This window comes from Electrophorus electricus, chromosome 19 (assembly GCF_013358815.1).
Source record: "Electrophorus electricus isolate fEleEle1 chromosome 19, fEleEle1.pri, whole genome shotgun sequence".
NCBI classification, from domain to species: domain Eukaryota; kingdom Metazoa; phylum Chordata; class Actinopteri; order Gymnotiformes; family Gymnotidae; genus Electrophorus; species Electrophorus electricus.
Window position 1 is genome coordinate 2,105,576 of NC_049553.1, and position 22,757 is coordinate 2,128,332.

General features: G+C 39.6%; 3 protein-coding genes across 4 annotated transcripts; 2 read left to right on the forward strand and 1 right to left on the reverse strand.

Annotated features, from left to right (window-relative positions):
- The first annotated feature begins 6,345 nt into the window (after positions 1-6,345).
- Positions 6,346-10,539, forward strand: myl12.1 (myosin, light chain 12, genome duplicate 1). Its single transcript, XM_027013152.2, has 4 exons — positions 6,346-6,422; positions 7,926-8,130; positions 9,220-9,381; positions 9,731-10,539. The coding sequence occupies exons 2-4, from the start codon at positions 7,947-7,949 to the stop codon at positions 9,901-9,903; spliced, it is 519 nt and encodes a 172-aa protein (XP_026868953.1). The 5' UTR covers positions 6,346-6,422; positions 7,926-7,946; the 3' UTR covers positions 9,904-10,539.
- A 936-nt stretch (positions 10,540-11,475) lies between these two features.
- Positions 11,476-16,249, forward strand: fastkd3 (FAST kinase domains 3). Of its 2 annotated transcripts, none has more exons than XM_035519707.1 (7): positions 11,476-11,642; positions 12,329-13,758; positions 14,151-14,236; positions 14,332-14,506; positions 15,430-15,499; positions 15,591-15,705; positions 15,860-16,249. In XM_035519707.1, the coding sequence occupies exons 2-7, from the start codon at positions 12,354-12,356 to the stop codon at positions 15,956-15,958; spliced, it is 1,950 nt and encodes a 649-aa protein (XP_035375600.1). In that variant the 5' UTR covers positions 11,476-11,642; positions 12,329-12,353; the 3' UTR covers positions 15,959-16,249. The 2 variants fall into 2 exon arrangements, with proteins under 2 accessions (XP_035375600.1, XP_035375601.1); XM_035519708.1 differs by lacking the exon at positions 11,476-11,642 and adding an exon at positions 11,658-11,758.
- Positions 16,250-16,495: 246 nt separating this feature from the next.
- On the reverse strand, positions 16,496-19,908 carry chmp5b (charged multivesicular body protein 5b). The gene is made up of 8 exons (XM_027013147.2): positions 19,759-19,908; positions 18,807-18,911; positions 18,629-18,675; positions 18,130-18,223; positions 17,767-17,838; positions 17,373-17,481; positions 17,084-17,199; positions 16,496-16,946 (listed from the first exon to the last, which is right to left on the reverse strand). The coding sequence occupies exons 1-8, from the start codon at positions 19,825-19,827 to the stop codon at positions 16,896-16,898; spliced, it is 663 nt and encodes a 220-aa protein (XP_026868948.1). The 5' UTR covers positions 19,828-19,908; the 3' UTR covers positions 16,496-16,895.
- Between the last annotated feature and the right edge of the window lie 2,849 nt (positions 19,909-22,757).

Genomic DNA, 22,757 nt, shown 5'->3' on the forward strand with positions numbered 1-22,757 from the left:
GCGTGACATTTGTAAGTCTCGTCGAAAAGTGTCTGATTAGTCTCTCTCTCTCTCTCTCTCTCTCTCTCTCTCTCTCTCTCTCTCTCTCTCTCTCTCTCTCTCTCTCTCTCGCTCTCTCTCTCCCGCACACACACACACACACACACACACACACACAAAACCTCTTACCTGAGGAATCCCCGCTCCCCAACAAAACAAAAAACATGCACAGTCAGTCCAATTTTAGACCCATCTGACTCAGTGTATGTTTTTCATTGTGTTAGGGGCATTTTAATCTTATAGTTTATTCTTAAATTAGTTTTTAAGTCAAATATAAATATATACAAATATAAAATACAGTTAAAGTACAGTTCCTAAAGTACATAAAGTACAGTTCCTTACCCTACAAGTACTCAGCATATGTGACAATTTCTTCAACACTGGAAAGGTATCATGAGTGACTGCCTAATGAAGCTGGTTAAGAGAACACCAAGAATGTGCAAAGCCGTTATCAAAGAATATTGAAGAATATTAAATCTGAGACATAGCATAATCACATTAAAGATATTTAATTGCTTTGATACCCTCACTGCCTTTCTAAAATATTGAAGACCGTAAAAAGCCTTCCACTTTGTTATAGTGGACTACACAGCTGTGCTCCACACTAACAATAGCCATGCTATTGTTACCTCAGCTACATACCAAAGATGCCGCCTAAAATCAGGGTATTTGAGAGTGAGGATGGGGATGGAGGAGTGGGTAGGGGGGTGGAGGTTTCATGCCAGAGTTTATTGTGACAGTGTCATGTTTCTCTTGGTCCTGGGACAATGCCTTGTGACTCTTTTCAACTCCTCCTATTTTGGCCTTCTAAACATTGTGCTCTTGTTCTTTTTTCCATTTCCATATCCATTCTAATCAAATTTATGACTAATCTACTGTAATCCTTATAGAAAAATCACATGAATTTGATGCTTGAATTATACGTGGATGTGCAATCACAATGGTGAACCCACACATTGTCTGGTGAAGATGCGTGAGTAGGGAGCCAAGGAAAGGAAAGATTCAGACTTGAAATATTAACACATTTTCTGCTAAGAAAGCTGTGGATATAGAGTGTTGTGTATAATCGGATGCCTTCATATTAAGACTTTTCATTCAAGAGACAGAAAGATATTTTCATCCAAGAGGCATGACATTAATTAAAGAGACTGTTATTTTTGTAAGACTACTACTGCTTTGAATCTTTCTTCAAATACTGGCCACTCCATTCTTCGTTATTGTACTTTCAGTTAATGAATGATCAGACAGATTTTCAAGACAGAACTCAATATTTCCTGTACCTTCAACTTTGACTCTTGGTGGTTTTTAATGTGATAAATTTTTGTGAGATAGAAGCTTCTCTCTAGTTTTTGTGTTATATTGACAGAAAGTTAAATCACTTTTGCCTTGTACTAGTACTGTGTGCAATGACAAAGTCTGTCAGTCAGGTTTTTTGTTAACTCTTAAAGTCTGAGACAGTCCCTAACAGCTGTAGTAATAGCCCTGCCTTAGTGAAACCTATTAGCATATCCATGTAATTCAAAGTGAAACCCATTCCAAGTCCATGTGATATTTTATGAATTTGCCTTAGCTGTTTCTCATTCTTATTACCACACTGACCCACCTGGAGAAAGGGAGGGGTAATTATGTTAAAATGCTGTTTGTTGTCTACAGTTCAGCATTTAACACTATCATCCCCTCCCTGCTCACTACTAAGCTGGAGGATCTAGGACTGCATACATCCCTGTGCGACTGGATCTCCAACTTCCTAACAGAGAGACCACAATCAGTACGGGTGGGCAACTGTCATCCACTCTCACCCTCAGCACTGGAGCTCCTCGGGGTTGTGTCCTAAGCCCCCTGCTCTACTCACTGTACACCTACGACTGCACAGCCACTTCCAGCTCCACCATCATTGTCAAGTTTGCTGACGACACCGTTGTCATGGGCCTGATCTCGGACAACGATGAGAGGGCCTACCTAGAGGAGATTAAATACCTGGAAAACTGGTGCCAGGAAAATAATCTCCTCCTAAACGTCAGCAAGACAAAGGAGCTGATCATAGATTGCAGCAAGAAGCAGGAGCGGCACTACCAACCTGTGAGGATCAGTGGAACCACGGTGGAGAGAGTAGATAGTTTCAAGTACCTTGGTGTTCACATCTCGCAGGACCTCTCCTGGTCCCACCATTCCAACTCCCTGGCAAAGAAGGCTCGTCAGAGTCTTTACCACCTCAGACGCCTAAGAGACTTCAGACTGCCCTCCAAGGTACTGCGGAACTTCTACACCTGCACTATTGAAAGCATCCTCACAGGGAACATCACAGTCTGGTTTGGGAACAGCACCAAGCAGGACAGACAAGTACTCGAATGGGTGGTGCATTCAGCTGAGCACATCACTCGTACGGAACTTCCTGACCTGCAGACCATCTACGACAAGCGGTGCCAGACCAAGGCCAGGAGGATTGTGAAGGACCCCACCCATCCCAACAATAGACTCTTCTCTCTGTTGAGGTCAGGGAAGCACTTTCGCTCCCTGAAGACCAAGACAGAGAGACTGAAGAGGAGCTTCTTCCCACAGGCCATTTGGGCCCTGAATCAGGGAAACTGATAAACTGTGGGGACCACCACCACCACCATGTAACATAACTATAATATGTTCAATTACCACCATGTAACATAACTGTAAATATGTCAATTGCAAGATGGGACTGTACATTCTGTACATTGTGTACATACATATTTAAATATCCATATATACATTGTACATTGTGTATATAAACATAATATACATATATTGTACATACACTGTTAATATATTTTTGTATATATATATATATATATATATATAGAATATATATTTCGCTATGCACCCCTGTTTTCTTTTTCCTCAGTTTGGACAGAGCATTCAACCATTTCACTGCGAGTTATACTGTGTATGACTATGTATGTGACAAATAAACCAAACTTGAAACTTGAAACTTGAAACTATTTTGGATTCCCAAGATTGCCACCAGAGGTCCTTGTCTCCCCAGTTTTGTTTTTTTTTGAAGATATCTTCCACCGCGCTTCACTGTAACTCCTCTCTTTTGTGAAGTCTTCTATTAAATGTTTAAGCTGCTATCCCTGAGTATCTGCTGCAGTGATTTGTGTCTGTCTAGATGAAACCCTCAACCTGGCAAGGATTTTTTGAGTCCTCAGTCTCCCACTCTGTTTACAATCGAGCATTGAGCCTGCTTGCCAGTCAAAGGCCTACTGTAAATAATACAGATAGAACTGTACAGTGTATCCTCAAGGCACACTGAGCTGCTCTACTTCAACACCCAGCCATTACACAATAGAGGAGGGAACTCTCAACTGATGTTGAGTTGAATAACAGACACTCAAAATGTTTTTTTTCTCATATTAATATACTGAATTATTTAAATGAGGTATTTAAATTTCTGATTATGTCAAGTCATATTTATTAATAGAGCACATTAAAAGACAGCAGATGTCAGCCGATGTACTTTACATAAAAAACAAATAATAAATATGTAAATGTGATTAAGGCATTGTCATAATCAGTTTGTCAATGACTTAATAGTGTGATTAGGAACACAATCAATATTGAGGTTACAAACATCTTATCTACTGTGTTTATCTCATATTTATTGTATATCACTGCACCTCTGCAGTTTCTGTTTGTTGAATGCTGCATCACAAGGTTAAAGAGAAGATTTGTATTACAGGCTACTATATATTCCTACATAGATGGGTTAATTAAATTCTGACTAATAATGAATTTAAAAAGCACACAAAAACAAAATAGTTTAAGTAACTCTTTGATACAAATATATGTACACCCCACCTATTTATTTTACTAGAAATACACAATGCCAACAGTAAAATTTGCCCTGGTGGTGTTTTTCAGGGTTTCTGCTAGGTCCTTTAGTTGCAGTGAAGGACAATGTTAATGTTACAGTATACAAAGCCATTTTAGACAATTATATGCTTCCCTTTTTAAAGACCCTCCAGAGAAACATTGGAGAAACCAAAAGAAGGCTTGCTAATTGTTTCATCATATTTTTATCCCTCCTACTGCACTCTAATATGCAATTGTGCTATTTTACTCATCTGTACTTTCTGGTAGATGCTACACAGCATTTTATTGCCTTGTACTAGTACTGTGTGCAATGACAAAGTTGCATAATGTATATATGGTCTGCCTATATATGCAGGAAACAGTAGCGGTAATAGATGTTTCAGTCCCAAGTGATGGAAACATCCATAAGAAGAAATATGAGTAGTTGGAAAAATACCAGGGACTGAAGGAAGAAATAGAGAAAATCTGGAAGACCAACACTGAGGATGTCTCAGTTGTGATAGACTCATTTGGGGCTAAGACCCCTAAGATGGAGGAGTCCTACAAACAGCTCCTAGAAATGACATTATCTCAGTTGAAAAAAGCACAATCCCAGAAACAGCAAAAATACTGCACCCTAGCCTCCAACTGGTAGACTTCTGGTACAGGCCCAAGTATGAAATAAAAAGCATGTGAACAACCACTAGAAAGTTGAGACGGTTCCGTTTGCTATTTCCACTTGGAATAATCACTGATACCACTTTGTTTGGCTGTTTCACCAGTACTTTCTTGTCTGTGTGGATCTGGAGGTCCCAGAGGATCATAGTTGTTTTCCACCAATCTCTGTGACTCCTCCCATTTGGACTTGGGGGGTGCCCACCTTATATCATTTCCATATGTTTCTCTATATGATCCCTGCCACTTGCTTGTGTCCCTTAGACTATGTGGTTCCTCCTAGCATCTTGCATCCTCCCAGCATACTGCATAGAGTATCCATGTGTGTGGCATGGAGTAATGTGCTTTTTTAAATAGTCAGTCCAGGCAATGCTTAGGTTTCTGGACTGGGAATCCTTTTGGACAGCTCTATTTGTCTGGTACCGGTGCTCTGAACCTCTGGTGCTATTTCCAATGCCCTACTTGGCAATGCTTATGTGTTTGAACTTTTATTTATTATTATAAAATATTATTATGTATCTAACTGTCCAGATGTAGTTTTCATTAAACTTGAGTATAGTTACAGCAATAAGCTGTTATTTTTTATAATGCAACATTTATTCCAAACTATCCTACAAAAGATAGCTAGCCTATAACTATCTAAATTAATTATTGCAATAAAGATCAATTGTAACTTTGGAAATTCTTTTAACTCATCCTGCTTGTAACTAGTGTCCACTGTAATGTTCTCTGTGTAGGGTGACATACTACTTGAGTGTAATCAAGAAAATGTAAATAAACACCCATTTTAAAACCAAATCTGAAACCTCATCTTTTTATGTTTCAGTTTACCTTTTACAGCTTAAAGTAAAAGTATGTAGTCATTTTAACCCACTTTAATACTGCACATCCTTCTGTCCTTTAGACCTTTCAGAAATATCCTAACTGGGACTTCCTGAGATAGCAACAGACATGTCTTAAGAGTTCAGTTTTGACTGTCATGGTAAGATGCCCTTATGCCACTGTTTTCTGTGTAGCATGAACTATAGTTATTCTGCCCAACTCCCCTGTTAGCTTTTAAAAGCGGGAAATCAAGAGGTTCACCAAGCAATGAGCTAAAGTAGAAGATGGTTTGTTGGGAAATTATGTACTAATAAGGCTAGATTTTCTTACTGTTTTGCTAAATAGCAAACATAAATTTAAAAAAATGTTAAATTATGCAGGATATTGTATGTCTAATAGGGATAACAAACTAACCTAGGCTACAGTTTGAATACATATCAAACTATACCTTTTACCTTCTTTCTTAACACTCTTCTATCATGAATCTCAGACCACTGGTGTTAAAACATTCTTAGACCCACATTATATATTGATGTTTCTGCCTCACTTTGTAAAAATACAAATTTGCTTCAGTTTTTCGAATTGGCCTTTTGCCGTCTAACCAGTTTCTTTGCTAAAGCAAATCTCCCTGGAAACGTATCAAAGTAGTATCTCCAAGCTAGATAACCTCCAGGGAAATCTCGGGAAACTTTGTCCAAAGAGAAATATTCCCTACATGGACATGTTTGAGGACGTCTACGTAGAGAAGACGCTGGCATGTTTGGATAATCTAAGTGGCAACACACAGGTAAATTAAATTGTGACTGTGTATAATGTTTTGACATCGTAAAACATATGGTGAAACGTACGGTGAATAATAAACAAAGAGAATACGTAAATGCCGTTTTGTTTAAGTTATTGTGTCGGTTTGTTTCTTGTTGTTTTGTATATATGTTAAACTGTCAATTGTGTGCACCCCTATTTGTGTACTTGGTCTGATCTGGCTAGCCTGCGCGGAACCGACCGATTATCAGGAAGTTTGGGCGGTGGTTGTTGCGTGAGCTGTTCAGTGCGTCAGGTTTAAGGTAAGGCGCACGTACATACGTGTCTAAATTACTTTCAGGTTTTCACACTCTCTAAAAGCTGTATCGAAGAAAGATGTATTTTTTACATCACTTTGTTTCTTTCACGATTAATATTACAATCTTCTCGCTGAAGCCGGATGTCACGTTCGAGTTACCTAGCTTGCTAACAGGCTAGCGATTAGCAGGCAGAGCCAGAGAATAAAACGCAGCATATTTTAGCTAAACTACCCAACTGTGATGATTACCTGAATATTTTAGCTAAGATACCCAACTATGATGATTATCTGAATAAACTGGTTCCTGTTATGTGTGAAATCTTGACAGTAGGTACTAGCTAGCTTGGCTATTTTAGCGAAATTCCGGTTCAGTGTTGCTAACCTATCTAACTAACTAACTAACCTAACCTACCTACTTTTATGGGCAGGCTCTTCCTCTCATATTTTAAATCATAAACGTCTGTAGAGCTGTTGCTTGTCAGAGCCGCTTGGAATATGCTGCAAGAATCAACCAAATAACTAATTAACCAACTAATCAACCAACGATGAAACATGCTGGCTAGCGTCCCTAAATAGATAGTTTTTTAAGTTGGTAAATAATTCGCGAGAGGTGTGAATATATAGACGTACTTGCAGTAATATAAAGTATAGATGACTAAATTATAGGCCAACGTTTTAACTGGGTTAATCTGAAATCCTAAATCTATGTATAGCAGTCTCATGGGTGAAAATATAGGGCAGTTTCCGTGCTAGCTTCCTTCTCAAACGTTTTCTAACTTCGCTAAGAATTTTTGACTTTCCTGTAATACCTAAGATAATTTGATTGCCTTCTCTCCAGGAGAGACTAATTGGTATGATTGACCAGTTTATAGTGCATAAATGTCATGGTGAGTAATAAGGGTAATTTAGAACAGGATAAGCAGTTAGCAAGTTTGTTTTTTCCCCCTGAATGAACAAATCTTGTAGGCAGTCCAATTAAAGTTGATTGGTTTGTCAATCGTTATTTTGAATGCTCTCCATCTTCTGGGATATTTCTCTGAGGTTCATAGTAGTTGAAGATGAATTAAGTTTACATATAAGTGGCCAAGAATAACAGACTTTCTTGCTTGTACCATAGTTTGTCTGCTTAACTACTTAGAAATTGTCTTTAAAAATGCGAGTATTGTTCTCTCTCTGGAAAAGAATTGTTTAGAACAGCTTTGAACCATTTGGCATGTTTTTAGTCACTTGATTAGCATTTGCGCAGTACCATTGTTTAGAGTTCTACCCAGACCTGGTATGTCAGGTATGACAGGTCAAAGCATAAATGTGTTCCACAGTTTTAAATGAAAGCAGTCCATTCTATGACAGGAGTCATGGTGTCATTTGAATTGTGGCAACACTAAACTCTGTAATTAGGACAAGCAGTTGTGTTTACTCTTATTGAAATTCACTTGGAATTCACTTGGAATCTTATTGGAATTCACTCCTAATGTTTAGTCTTTTTTTTTTCTTTTCTTTTTTTTAGTTAAAACACAACAGAGGCATCATGTCAAGCAAGCGGGCAAAGGGGAAGACCACCAAGAAGCGCCCTCAGCGTGCTACTTCCAATGTCTTTGCCATGTTTGACCAGTCACAAATCCAGGAGTTCAAGGAGGCCTTTAACATGATTGATCAGAACCGTGACGGCTTTGTGGACAAGGAAGATTTGCATGACATGTTGGCGTCTCTGGGTAAGGCTGATGTCATAGCCCCTTTCTACACCAGCAAATTGTATGTTGACATGATATTAATGTAACAATATGGCATGTAGCACGATATACACTTGGTAATAAAAGGGCTTCATGCGAGTAGTCTCACTTTTCTCTTGCATTATATAAATGAATTATTTCAGAGGAGAATGTTTTTAGGGTGACCACTTATTACATTTCCCACTGAATAAGCATAATCAAGGTGGAAGAGAAAGTAACATTGGGGACTCCAGTGTAAATACAGCCTGCATATTTGATACATACCCATTGTAGATCTCATTACTTGTCTCTTGAAGTTTCTGTATAGCAGTATTGGAATGGCTCTAGTCAACTTACTGGCCTCAGTTCTGCAGTTTGATTTTGGAGCCAAGTAATCTCATTGCTTCTGGGTTTACTTTACAGAAAGAAAACTAGTCTTGTTTTAGAGTACGTGTAGGGTTGGCATTTTTCCTTACGCTTCCGGAATTTAGTAGATGCTCTTATCCAAAGCCCCTTACAAAAGTGCTTAGTTGTCTATTCAGAAAGGTATCCTCGAGTGGTACAAATGGGCTAAAGTCCAAAAATACCTTTAAATGGAGATGCTGTTAGAAACAAGACTCAGTGCTATAAAATATATGGAGAGATGCAATACAGTTCTACTATATAAAGTTCTTCTAAAGAAAGAAGTGGATAAAGAACTTCTGTTTAAAATTGCTTTTCTGTAGAATGATACAAGCTTGATGGCACATTGACAGGATTTGGCTTAATCTTACCTAGTCAGTGAGGAACTTAACGAAATCTTGATCAATGTTTGATCAATCAGCCATAGTATTTATTTTTTGAAAACTGAGTGCCAGTAGCTATAGATTTCTTTAGGATTCACTTACTCCATATTACCAAGGTGATTCTCTTGAGGACTAGAAATGCTCTGGTGAACGGTCTTGCCCTCGGGTTGACCTGAATAGTTATTAATCAGCATCTCTGTAGGTTGTGCTGACCTATGCCGATTTGCTATGCTGAGCCAGGAGTGTCACTAGATAAATACCCAAGTCAATAGCTCTCAAATAAGGGATATTCACTTAATCTCCTCAGGCAAGAATCCAACAGATGACTATCTGGAGGCAATGATGAACGAAGCTCCAGGACCCATTAACTTCACAATGTTCCTTACTATGTTTGGAGAGAAGCTAAATGGAACTGACCCAGAGGACGTCATCCGTAATGCATTTGCCTGCTTTGATGAGGAAGGGACTGGTGAGCCTCTCTTGCTTTCAGAGTCTGGAGAACCATGTTATATTGACCATAACACATGTGCAGTAGAACTAAGATGATGCGACTTCCACATAGAATTCAAATACCAGAATGTCAAAAGTAATGATGCCTTTAAAAAATTTAAGTTTTTAAAGGGAGTGGATTTGGAAAGGTGCACAAAGGTTCTGATAACATGCATCACTTTCACATATTGATCAACTCTAGTTGGTTGCGTTTGTGGCTAATCTCAGCTATTGGAAACCTCAGATTTCTATTGTTTGTTATACTAGCTAGAACTGTTATGACATTAAGTTACATTGTGAACAATATATACGTTCTCGTCTCTGCTCAGGCTTCATCCAGGAAGACTATCTGCGGGAACTTCTGACCACTATGGGTGACAGGTTCACAGATGAGGAAGTTGATGAGCTTTTCAGGGAGGCTCCCATTGACAAGAAAAACAACTTCAATTATGGGGAGTTCACGCGTATCCTCAAACATGGAGCCAAAGACAAAGATGATTAAACACAGAAAGCTCCTTCCTTTTCACTCTGCCTGCTCCATAAGAGCAGGCTTATGTAATGCTTCTGGAGCCCTTCAGAAAGTCGCCTACAGCTCTGCTCTGTTTTTGTGTGTGTTTAGTTAAAGGTGCACTCAGGGGAGAAATGTCTAGATTAAAACCAGTTCATTCAACATGTTGGGATAAATATTTTGGTCAGAGAGCTGCCACCCCCTTTTAAATGCTGAATGAGTCCGATTTTAGACCTTGCATGGTTATGTTCACTGGTGAATGTGTCATCCAGTGGAGTTAGTTTAGCACTGTTCAATTTACACCCAATTACTTTGAAATACATGTTTAGTTAGGTTTTGTCTGTGAGATGAAGATTTGATTAATCAAGAGGTAACTATCAGCTTGTATAAATTGAGTCTTTCTAGGTTTCTTTCCCCAAAAGTGTACCTTTTATTTTCAGTCAGCATATATGCACCTCTACCAGTCCCAGGCCTCCAAAAGGTCCTGTTTCTCGGTGTTTAAAAACTGTTCAAATGTGAAATTGTGTCGAGATGCTACAGTGACCTTTTCCTGAAATGGCCTCAAGTGGAATTTTTACATTTTATAATAAATATGAACATTTTTGAATAAACTCATGTTCTTGTTCCACCTGCGATGCTATTTGTCTCTTAAATGAAAATCAAATTCTTGATTTAAATGTGGTTGACGCTGCTATGAAAGTTGCTGAAGATGTGCAGTGCTGACATTTGAAGAACTTTTAATGAGCCAATACCATGCAACTAATTTAGACTCTAAACAGCTTTCCTATGATAAAGTATGGCTATCACTATAATAATTTATTAGCTTGGTGTGTAGTGCAGATATGTCTTCAATGAACTGTTAAGTGCAGTAAAATTCAAACTAGGTTTGTGTTTAGTTTAAATAACAGTGCTGCATTCCTGCCAGCATGTACTATCTTGCCTCAAATTTAGCCAGAGTGAAAATATGCTGCTTCTCAAGTGTTTGGTGAAGAACTGTTTATTAGGATGTGGATGCTGTTTATTTATACATGTGAGTGTGTGTTTATATATATATATATATATATATATATATAAAGCAGATTATAGGGGAGTAAATGCAGTGTACTCTAATAAGAGACGTAGAGATATTCAAAATTGTAGTAAAGTGCACAGTTTCGAGAGAAAACATTTTGGACACAGGTGTGCAAGCAAAGTGCTTCTGTTTCTCTGGAAAGTACTATGATTTTGAATCTCTCTCTCTCTCTCTCTCTCTCTGTGTTTGTGTGTGTGTGTATATATATATATATATATATATATATATATATATATATGAGAGAGAGAATCCAAACATCCACAAAAGCTGTACATAATAGAATTTCGTTAATTACTATATAAATGACTATATAATAAACACACGAGTTCCTTGAATGCTGGCAGGCACCGGGAAATTAATCCTTCTCCGGTTCAAAATAATTATTTGACTAAACATGCGTTTTAGTTGCTGCAAATACCTAGATATCACAAATATCAGGAAAGTTACCTAAACTACATAAATATTACGCAATTAAACGTCATTTTCAAAAGACAATGAGCAGCAATAATTCAGTAACGCGTCATAACGCGTCAACGCCCAAGAGCTAGAAGCTAAACCAATCAAAATTCAGTGCCTTCCACGCATGCGTCGTGGTTGTAGGACCTGTGCTGAAACGCAAAGTCACTATGAGAGCAGTTAAAAGTATCTGACCCTTACTCAGGTGCAGTACGTTTTATTTTCCGACACTTAGCTAAATAACCTAGTTTAACTATTATTGTATGTTATTATATTATGGGTTGAGTGGTTTTGTATTGCAATGTCTGACTTCAGCTTTAGGTAATTTATTATCTTACGTGTGTGTAGTGTGCTAGCTAGATAAATAGGAACAGCTTTCGTTTGCACATGGACATTCTTTTATATATCTAGCTAATGTAAAATTAGAAATGACCGCCTTTGGAGCAGTTGGAACTATTGGAGCAGTTTGAATTTAGTTGACTGGCTGTCCGTTTTTATTGCAAAGTATTCCCGTGTTAAGATTTGTTATGTTATGTTATGTTATGTTATGTTAACACCGCATAGTGGGATGCGTGTTAAAGGGGATTTTTCCTTTTCAAATGGATTTATTCAAACCATAAATTACTTAGCTAATAGCGTTTCGTAAGCAATCTTCTTCCTTTTCTACAAGGCTTGCATCGAATGTGTATGTTTCTTATTTCTCTTTATAAATCTTCAAAAGCCATGTGACCTTCTGCCAGGTGTTCTAGACTGTTACCCACTTGGTTTTGGATAAATCGCTTGCTCGTTAACTTTAGCTTGCACCATACAGTGGAAGACTGTGCTGGCTATATGCGTTGTTTGGAAGTGAACTTTTTTTCATGTTGGTTGTTTACTTTGCTGTGCCACAAGGTGAAGGATGCTGTAACCCTATTTCATGGCTCTGACAGTACTTCGGAGGCGGCATGTGCTGAAGAAAGTGTGTGCTTCCCTTCTTCTCTCACCCGCTGGCCTGAGTGTGCTGGCAGGAGAGCATGTGTGTGCTCCGCAGATTTGGGCCAGAGGCTGGAGGCTCCTTCAGAGAGGACTGTGCCGACACCCTCTCTTCCTCGTCGCCGGTCCTGTCCGGCTTCCCCGCGACTACTCCTTGGGAGGATCTGGCGCCTCTCTGCTGCACCGCCTCAGCTCTGAGGAGGAGCGTATGTTTAACGAGAGCCTGTCCTCCTGCGCCTCCTCACGACAGGTCCTGGACCTCCTGAGGTCGTCGCCCCCACTCTCAGGCGCGGCTGCCGCCTCCGTCTTGCACCGGCTGGCCGACGTGGAGCAGGATGGAACCGGCGGTCTGCGGGACCCAGTGTCAGTGTTGTCTGACCAGGCCTTGGGTGAGCTGTGCGGGAGGTTGGAGCGGGACTCTGTCGAGCTGGAAGACGACATCGTGGTGAGTGCTCTGCTGGGCTGCACACGCCTTTACCTGGACCCGTGGAGCCGCCTGGTCGTGCGGCTCATGTTAGAGAGCCAGGTGCGGCTGGACATGGGTCGCCTTGGCATTGCTGCGCTGTGCAGTTTAGCGCGCGCACTCTTTGCACTAGAGGGGCCTGACTGTGGCATGCTAAACCAAGTTATGCAACAGCTCCGAGATAAAGTTCCAGATAACTGGAACACGGAGGAGCTGACCACCATGTACAGCATGCTAGCAGGCGGTCTGGGTCAGGGTGGAAGCTACCAGGATCTGCTAAACCGAATGAACAGCCGGGCACTCGGCCTAACTTCGAGAATGGACCCTGCAGCAGTCAGTGAGACACTAAGAGCACTAGTCGCACTGGGCCAAACGCAGGTGCTACCACTGGTGATCGCGTTGTGCAAACAGACTGTACGCCATGTCCCAAGCTTCACCAATGTAGAACTAGACAATGTGCTTTTGGCGCTCATGTACTACGGACACAGTGACCACTTCCTCATTCAGGCACTAGAGCATCACGTGCCCAAGATGGCGTTCACTGCCTACCCTGAAACGGTGACCAAGGTGATGCAGTATTTTGCCCAGCGGCGCATTTTCTCGCCAGGTGTTTTCGACACGGTTGCCGAGAGCTTCGTGTACCGGGCAGATGAGTACACCACGGGGCAGGTGTCTCGGCAGATAGTGGCACTTGCAGCCATGGGATACATGCCTCAGGAAGCCAGGAGATTTTTCCGGAAGGTTGAGTCCGTTCTGAAGGGCCGCTTTGCACACTTCCAGCCCAGGGCTCTGCTGGAGCTGCTACATGCCTGCACACTCCTGCAGCGGTACCCACTGAACTACATCTCCAGGGTTTTCAGCCCATTCTTCCTACAGCAGCTCCAGGGTAAGAGCCCAGGGGAAGCATGAAACAGGCACACAATATCAGAATCACAAATACAGATATTGCGATGTCAGTATAACAGCCAATGTATTGTGCAGCCCTAGTGGGAGATCAAAAATGCAGCACCCGTCGTAGTGAGACGGGCAGTGGTAACTCAGTGGTTAATGTGCTTGAATTGTAATTGGAAGGTTGCCAGTTCAAGCCCCACCACTGCCAGGCCCCTGAGCAAGGCCCTTAACCCTCAATTGCTCAAGTTGTACTCAGTCACAATTGTAAGTCGGTTTGGATAAAAGCGTCAGCTAAATGCTGTAAATGTAACGTCTTGGTGCTATCAGTTTCTGTACAGTGATGTATATAACGTATAGTTTGTTTCAGTCTCTGTTGTCTTCTCTCAGAGGAAGGTGGTCGGATGGATCACGTGGTACATGCGCAACTCGCACAGCTTTACATGACGATAAAGCTGGAATGCCCATTCTACAATGTATGTATTACAACACGCCATACATTCAAACAAATGGGTGAGGCAGTGAATTCACGGTTCTTTGTGGGGGTGGGTGTGCATGGTTGTGTCTCCAGAGCCCACGGGTCTTACCAAAGCTGCGTGTGAAGTCGTTCCTGTCTTCTGGGCATTCGCTGGAGACCCAGGTGAATCCTCAGCTGTATAATGCTGTGAAGACAGGCCTAGTGGATCTGCTGGGAGCACGATCATACTTTGCCTCTAGAGTCCTGACGCCATATTGCTACACACTCGGTAACATACCCGCACACATCCAGAACCTGAGACACAAATGCATGCACTTAATATATCGAGCAACTGCACTGCAGTTAATGCTGTTGGTTCATACAGTGCTTACATTGCAGCAAATGCAGTTCCTCTGTTTCATGTGACCATAAATAAATACTCTCAATGTAGAACTGAGTTTAGATGTGGTGCTGTATCTCGTGCATGTTTCTGTGTGCTGAACTATGAGAGTGCGCTCAGCCCCTGCAATGCAAACCACCAGCCAGCCTCAAGAACAGAAAAAGGTCACAGTTTAAGGACTGACTTGAAGATTAACCTGCTAGTTATGAAATGAGGAAAGTGGAGAAAGCCAGCATCTGCTTACCACCGGCATGCCACACCATGGTGGCATTGTGTGTTGCTGCCAGTGGAACTTGCTCCACTTTATTAATGATGCCAATGCTGGATGAGTTCTGAAGGAGGGCCTAAAGTGCTAAGATCAATTTTAAAAAAAAACAAAACTCAGCAGCACAATCATTGGAAACATGTCAACCCTAACTTACTAACCTAGTGGAGATAACCTGAATTCCACTGAGCTTGTTGATTGATTTGAGAGAGATTCATTCATGGCATTTAGCTGACGCTTTTATCCAAAGCGACCTACAATTATGACTGAGTACAGCTTGAGCAATTGAGGGTTAAGGGCCTTGCTCAGGGGCCCAACAGTGACAACTTGGCAGTGGTGGGGCAAGTCAAGTACCTTAACCACCAAAGTGTGTGTGTGAGTGAGTGAAATTAATTTGTATATTTAATGCAATATACACAAATTATTTGTACTTTGCATCATTACTTTTGTAATTCTTCAGTTACTATTTAATTTCAGATCCATTGTGATGGTCTACATTATAAACACACTGGTCACATTTGAGTCTACCTTTCTCCCCCCCCCCCAGATGTAGAGATAAAGCTAGATGAAGAAGGCTATGTCTTACCAGCCAGTCATGCTGAGGAAGTATATAAAAGGTAATGTGTTGAAATGTTTGTTTTTCATGAGTGTGGAAGAGATTGAGACTCAGCTTACGTTCCATCTGTTTGTGTGTATAAATGCTCTCAGGATTGCTGTGTGTATAGATGGGCCAAAGCGCTTTGCTGCTAATGCCCAACAACTTCTGGGAAAGGAAGCTATCAAGCAGCGACATCTTAGGATTCTGGGTTATGAAGTTGTTCAGGTGAGTGTTTGCTATGTACCTAATCTAGTTTTGCACCTCAAGTTAGAATGTGGTACAATGGGTCACTTTTATTGTATCTATTTAATATAAAAGTATAGGTTTGAACACTGCATGCATGTATTATAAGGGTCTCATAGCCTTTCCCTCTGTCTAGATTCCCTATTATGAGTTTGAAAGGCTGGAGAGCAAGGAAGAGAGAGTGGAATACCTCCACAAGAAGATTTTCCCACACAGCTATAGACTCTGCTGGTGACATGGATATCACTGGTTCCAACCCGTCATTCATAAACACAAGCAGATTGCTGAAAGCATAGACTGCCACATGAAAACACCCTCCACTCCAAAAGTGCAGAGGACAAACAAAAAACATACTTCATAATGTGTTGCATAGGGGAACAGAGAGGTTTTGTTCAAGTATTGCTGTTTCTTCACAAGAAGCTCAAACTAGAAGTCTAATGTATTTTTGAACGTCAGTGTAATCTAGCTGAACATAAAAGTGCTATAGAAATTATTCAGCAAAATAAAGGACCATGGTCTTTTGGAACACTGTTTGTGTTATTGATCAAATGATGTTTAGCTTGAATTTTACAGCCATGGACTGTTGTGGATGTGGAATATATTCTGTAAGTGATGTCCATGTTTTAAGGGCTGATTTACCTAAAACCATAAACAATGTAATCTTGTTCTTTGGTTAGTAACTCAAGGTGTCAAGTGTTCATAAAGTCAAGAGTTATACTTAATTAAATATAATTCCCACTCTGCATTGAAAAACTTTTTTGGCAATAAAATGTCAAATATAGAATAATTTATTTGCTGGTAGTTGGCAACAATATTGCAGTACAAAGTCAAATAGGTACTTCCTTTAGAAAGCAAAATACAAATAAATTGTTTCTGGCAATCAAAATGAAATCCGATATAACTGGAGATGATTAATGAATACTCCTGACTTTATTAGATTAAATACATTCCTTATAAAGAAAGAGAATAATTTGGGACAGATCAAGACCAAGAGGCTGTGTTCACAAGCAAGATTATGTTCATCTTGACCACCAACTGTCTCAATGTTTACTTGGTCTGTTAAAAAGTCCAGACGTTCAGATGTCTCAGTCTTTCAGTTGTCATAGCTGTTTGTGTGTGAGAGAGAGAGAGAAAAACCAGGTTTTGTGGTGAGCTGCCACATTCTTTTCTCCTTATGTAGCTGGAATCTGAGGAAGGCCAAATTCATCCACCAGAACTCCATCCTGTATCAGAAAGAAACAGAATATCAAATTCCCCTAATCAGTCAATTCAATTCTGTACTGGACAACGGAAACTAATTAAAAGTAAACCCTAGAGACTACCAAATCTACACACGAGCAGTGATGGTGGTTGTTTTTACCCGGTTGGTGCTCTTCTCTCCTGGCACTCCTTCAGGTATAGCCGGAGCTGTGGAAGCCTCATCTAGGTAGGAGCTGTCGTTATCGAAAAGGAGTTCATCGCCAAGAGCATCCAGTTCTGAAAAATACATGTGTCGTAGTTAATTTAGATTTATTTTTGTGAAATGTAATGGCCTATAAATCTCAGTGGACACTACCAAGTATTCCGAAGCTGAAAGAACTCTACTAATTCCATTTTGATGATGAGATATTCCCAGGTGGAGCTGGATACCTTTACATCGCTGTGCTTACCTGCTTCTAGGTCGTCCTCGTCAATATCTGGTGTGCCGTAGCTGCGGCTCAGAGCCTCCTGTACCTCGTTAGCGTCCTCCATCATATCCTCTAACTGGTCCTGCAGATCCTATAGTACAGCAAACACCTGCTTTAGCCACTATTTCCACAAACCACTAACTCTTTTAAAATAAATAAATAAAATCACACACATATTCTATATAGCTCACCAGCTAATGTATGAGGTAAAACAGTTGTTGAAAATGTCACTTAAAATATAGGTGTAACAACTAGAAACTAGAAAAATAATTTAATACATTGCAGTAGACAGTGACTTTCATATTGTGAGGGAAAATATCTGATGAATTTTCAGAATTTTATGAGTAATCTTCCAAACAGGGAAAACAAAAATCACCTCAATCTGATCAATCTTCACATTCTTGTATGCTTTCTTCATTTCTTTGGCTCCAATTTTCATTGCATCCACCTGTTAAAATGGAGCCCATGATACACTTTATGAGCACACAGTAATTAAGGATAAATACTCATATTTAATAGCTGATAGTGCCTCAGGATTGGTACATAGAAAAATTAAGTTAGCTGCTACTTATTTTAAATGAGCTACTATATTAACTTCACATATCTCCAAAGAGACCAATTAAAGCATACCAACATTTAGATGCATTAATTTTCTGAAAGACATTCACAAAATTTGCCTTCCTGGGTTCTTAGCTGTTCTTAGCCAGTCTAAACAATTTAGGGATCTGTGTGTTCTTACAGTAGTTTTAGTGTCTTTAAGGGACTGAATAGTGTAGTTCGCCTGCTCCATGTTAAAGGACTGCTGCATCAGTTGGTCTCTCTGGCCTTCATACCTGCACACACATACATTTAAGTATCATTTTAAAAACCAGATGATTAAAAACTCCCTTTTTACAGCTATGTATTTTCTTGTATTTAGTTGTAGCCCATACTGAAGGTGGTAGGTTTCTCTCTTCATTACGCACCAGTAACAACAAGCTGGGAGACTGAAGATTATTTGCATATCCTCAGATACAAATGCCTACATATGCCTATGAATGGCCATCATCACCATTTCAAATCATAGGAGAATGTTGAACACTTTCCCTCACAGGCCAGTTCAGATTTAGGCCAAACAACAGGGCTTGCAGCGGTAGCAGAGTTCACTTATAGTGATTCTCTCTCTCTCTCTCACACACACACACACACACACACACACACACACACACACACACACACACACACACACACGTACTCACATTCTCTTCTGCTTAAGAACTCGCATGGCTTTCTGCTTCACCATGTTCTGAAAGAAAGAAGGACAAGCATAGGATGTAAAAACCTCAGTGGAGACAATGCTCAGTGCTTATATGATGCCTGTATGTGATAAGGCACATGATTATATGTATGAGTATTTTGATCTCAGGCTTTCTTTACCTTTGAGGGTCCATCCCTCATTTTCTTCATCTGATCTTTATATTTCATGAGCTCAGCATCAAGTCTGGATATCTTCTTGTCAATGGACTCTGCCCGAGAATCTACCTAGAGTTAAGAGAAAGGTGAGAGAGGTAAAGTGAAAGCCTACAGAAAACAAAGCAAGCGATGTCACTGTGGATCTGCAACAAACGTGTGTGACCGGTTTAGTTTACACATCCTGTTTACACCTTTTCCCCTTGAGGAGCCATTCCAAGCCTAAATAATTCACAGGGTCACGGCTGTAGTTAGGCCAGTGCTCAAGCTGCTATCAGCACACACAGTAACCAAAATAAAGTACGTTGCTATTATTTTACATTAGGTCGTGTGTAACCTATGAAACCCCCCAAAAAGTAATCCCTTTCTTTATCCAATCCACTCCAGAGCTAACTAACTACATGACATGGCATGGCAAAAATAGGTTCCCTGGCAGTTTGGTTGTTAGCTAGGTTAGCTGACAGCTATTTGGGCAAGGCATGACAGGTAGCTAGCTAACAAGATAACTAGCTGTCAGTGTGACGGTGATTAACTTGTCTGTATGGAAGCTGGAGAACCAACAAAGCAAGTCCATTTACTAACTAGGGTAGCTATCTAGGTTAGATAGGTTAGCTAGCTAAGGAAACCGCCGTTACGTTTTGACACATTGGGTGACTTTTTGTAACAAAACAGTAGCTAGCAATTTAGTTCGTTAGCCTACCTGTATAATTGAAACATGTCGCTAGAGCCAGCATTAGCTAATAATAAAGTTATTAATAATTTAGATAGACAACAACACTAGCAGACTCTATTGTGTGTAGGACAACACATAGCTAGCTATTTTAATAACAGGCAACGACTCGCCAGCTAGCTAACCTAGCTAACAAGGCATGTTTTCTTTGTTTCTTTGGCTAGACAAGTTGATTAAATAAACACTTACATTTCCTATACAGTCCGCAAGGTTTGGCGGTGGCGCTTTGGGTTTTCCTCTGCCAAAAATGCGGTTCATTTTAACACTATTTTAATCTAAAACAACGCCAGTGAAGTTGAACTGCTCAAGAACACAACACACAATCAACACAACCAAAAAAACCCGGAAGAAACCTCACTCTGACGTCACATTTAAGTCACGTGTAGTAAAATGACTCACAGTCACACAAATATTCGTATCTTTCCCATGATGGCTATCTATCTATCTATCTATCTATCTATCTATCTATCTAGATAGATAGATAGATAGATAGATAGATAGATAGATAGATAGATAGATAGATAGATAGATAGATAGATGTGAGTCATAGTGAAAGTAGCTATACAGCATCACTGAGGATTGATGTAAAGATACTGATTTGGGTTCAGAAATTACAAAAGCGACTATAACCCTACTCGACTATAACCTTAGCCGTCCCCCCTAGCCGGGGGACGCGATCTGACGTTAGTATATATAAGATTATTTATGTGGGATTAGTTAATGTCAGATATATATTTCTGAGGGTTACTGTAAGAATGTTTCTTCATAATGAGAATGATTTTATGTCTGAAGGGGGGAGCCGTGAGAGCGCTCATCTGGCCTGATAGCCTAGTGACAATGATTATGACTGGGAGGCAAGAGTTTAATAATGCTAATCTGGGGTCAGTCATGTCCTAGTGAGTGATATTGAAAGCCATAGTATGACTCTTATTTACTATATGGCTGGGAGCTTGTAAGAATGCTAACTATTTTCATAATGAGTGTGAATCTATGGACTACTTTAAAACTTGTAGATCCCCCTTATTGATAATACTAAGGAATATTTGAAACTTGGACATGGCTTGCTCAGATTGCACACAGTGTAGTTTACTGTTATTGTTATCTGTGGTTATGTTTTATGTATTTAACCTTTTTTCCTCTCATTATTCTCGTTAGTTTTCTCTCTCATTATCTTATTCACTAACAGGCACTACTGTGTGCATTAGTGAAATCGGAAATAGTGGAAATGTGACATTTTAAATTTAACAATCCATTGTGTAGTGTTATTTGCCACAAATGTATTGTAGCCGCTAGAGGGAGATGTGAACCCGCTAATAAAACTTGCTTAACCGCAGCAAAGAGCTGAGGTAAAATTCTTGGTTTGAGATGGAAATATTGTTATCTATCTATCTATCTATCTATCTATCTATCTATCTATCTATCTATCTATCTATCTATCTATCTATCTATCTATCTATCTATCTATCTACAGGGTCTGGATAAAGGAATGGAGAAACGATAGATGGAAAATTGTGAATTCTGTTTCCATTAGACTGACACAATGCTGAAGACAGAGGTCAGTCTATCTGGTGACAATGTGCATGTAATGGAGCTGCCATGCACCGTACAGAATCATTATTATTAATATCTATTAATATCAAGTACTAAACAAGCCTGATTAAGCCTGAATAAATTACATGTTATCTCCTTATTGATGTTAGACCTTCTAGGAATGCTAATACTCAATTCCTGGTGTATTTTTAAAGTAAAACATTTAGCAGTAGTTTTGGACCACTTCTACTTTTACAGCAGTAACATTTTACCCAAATAATCTGTCTTTACTCGAGTATAGGATTTCTGTACTATTATTATTACTGCTTTGTATGTAGTAACTTGCCTGTACAAATATGGGCAACTCTCTATTACGTTTTACAGTTGGTAGACAATGTTTTAACTTTGGTTCTCACCAGATGTAAGTGACCCAACCTACAGGAACACAGAGTGAAATACAACTCTTCAGATATTTAGCTAACTTTTAAAATTCACCTTGATCAAGAGTTCTTGTTTACTGCTCCTTACACCAGGTTGTGTGTCTTTGTACATCACTGCAAGAAATATTTTGTGATGCTCAAGGCGTGGAGTCATTGCTGGTCACAGAGGGTCCCTGAGTCTGGGTCACCAAGTTATTTCTGCAACAGGTTTATCAAGCCATACTTTTGCGGTGTTTTGTGTTGTTATCTGTTTGCCAGTGTAGTTCATGATTTTGAATGTGTCACAGTGGATATTTCACTTTAGCTGTCTGTTAGCTGTCCAATCTTCTATTCTCCACCTGTTTGATGATCGAGTCCTGGGAATCCCTGCCCTCTACTTCACATTTAATACAATGCCTGTCTGCCTTTTTAATTATTTCAATATATTCGTTTTCATTTTTCATTCAACAGTCACGAACAAAGTCATTTTTTTAGTTTACCTGCATATCTTTTTATTCTGGAAACCCAGGAGTCTCTTATACAGAACATTTTAATAACTGACATGGTTTTTAACTTTGCTGTTCAGCATTTGAGTTATTCTTGTTATGGCAATTACAAGTGTAAAAAGACTATGCATTCCATGCTATAAGCTTAATTTCTTTTCTTTAACATTTCAAATACCAGAAATGAATTTAGACAGTTGATTTAGGAAAAGCAATCCAGAACAGAAAACAAACAAAAAAATGTGTGTTTCTATAGCTATACTGCTATTTGCTATGTCTTTACCTGTTTCTAATCCCAGTCTTTATCACACACACACACACACACACACACACACACACACACACAAATTACTCATGAATATTCTAATGAAAATACATAAATTAAATCAGATATGCCATAGGCATAAAAATTCATACAGTACCAATAGAATGCACAGCCAGAATGCATTAAGCATACACACACATTATCTCCTTCATGGTGGTTTTCTATTGAACTGTGGGTTAGTGTGTTATACTGCTATGTATTGTGGTTTAATGTTTTAGAGCACTGCCATACTGCTGCATTTGTCCACAATCAATCCTTAATTTTAACATAAAAGATAAAACAAAACATAAATGACCACACACACCTATACACTCAACAAAAAAACAAACAGTACATATTTTGGAAGAAATACAATATATTAAAGTCCAATGAGAGATTTGAGCTGTTATAGAGGAGCAAGTAAAGCATCAT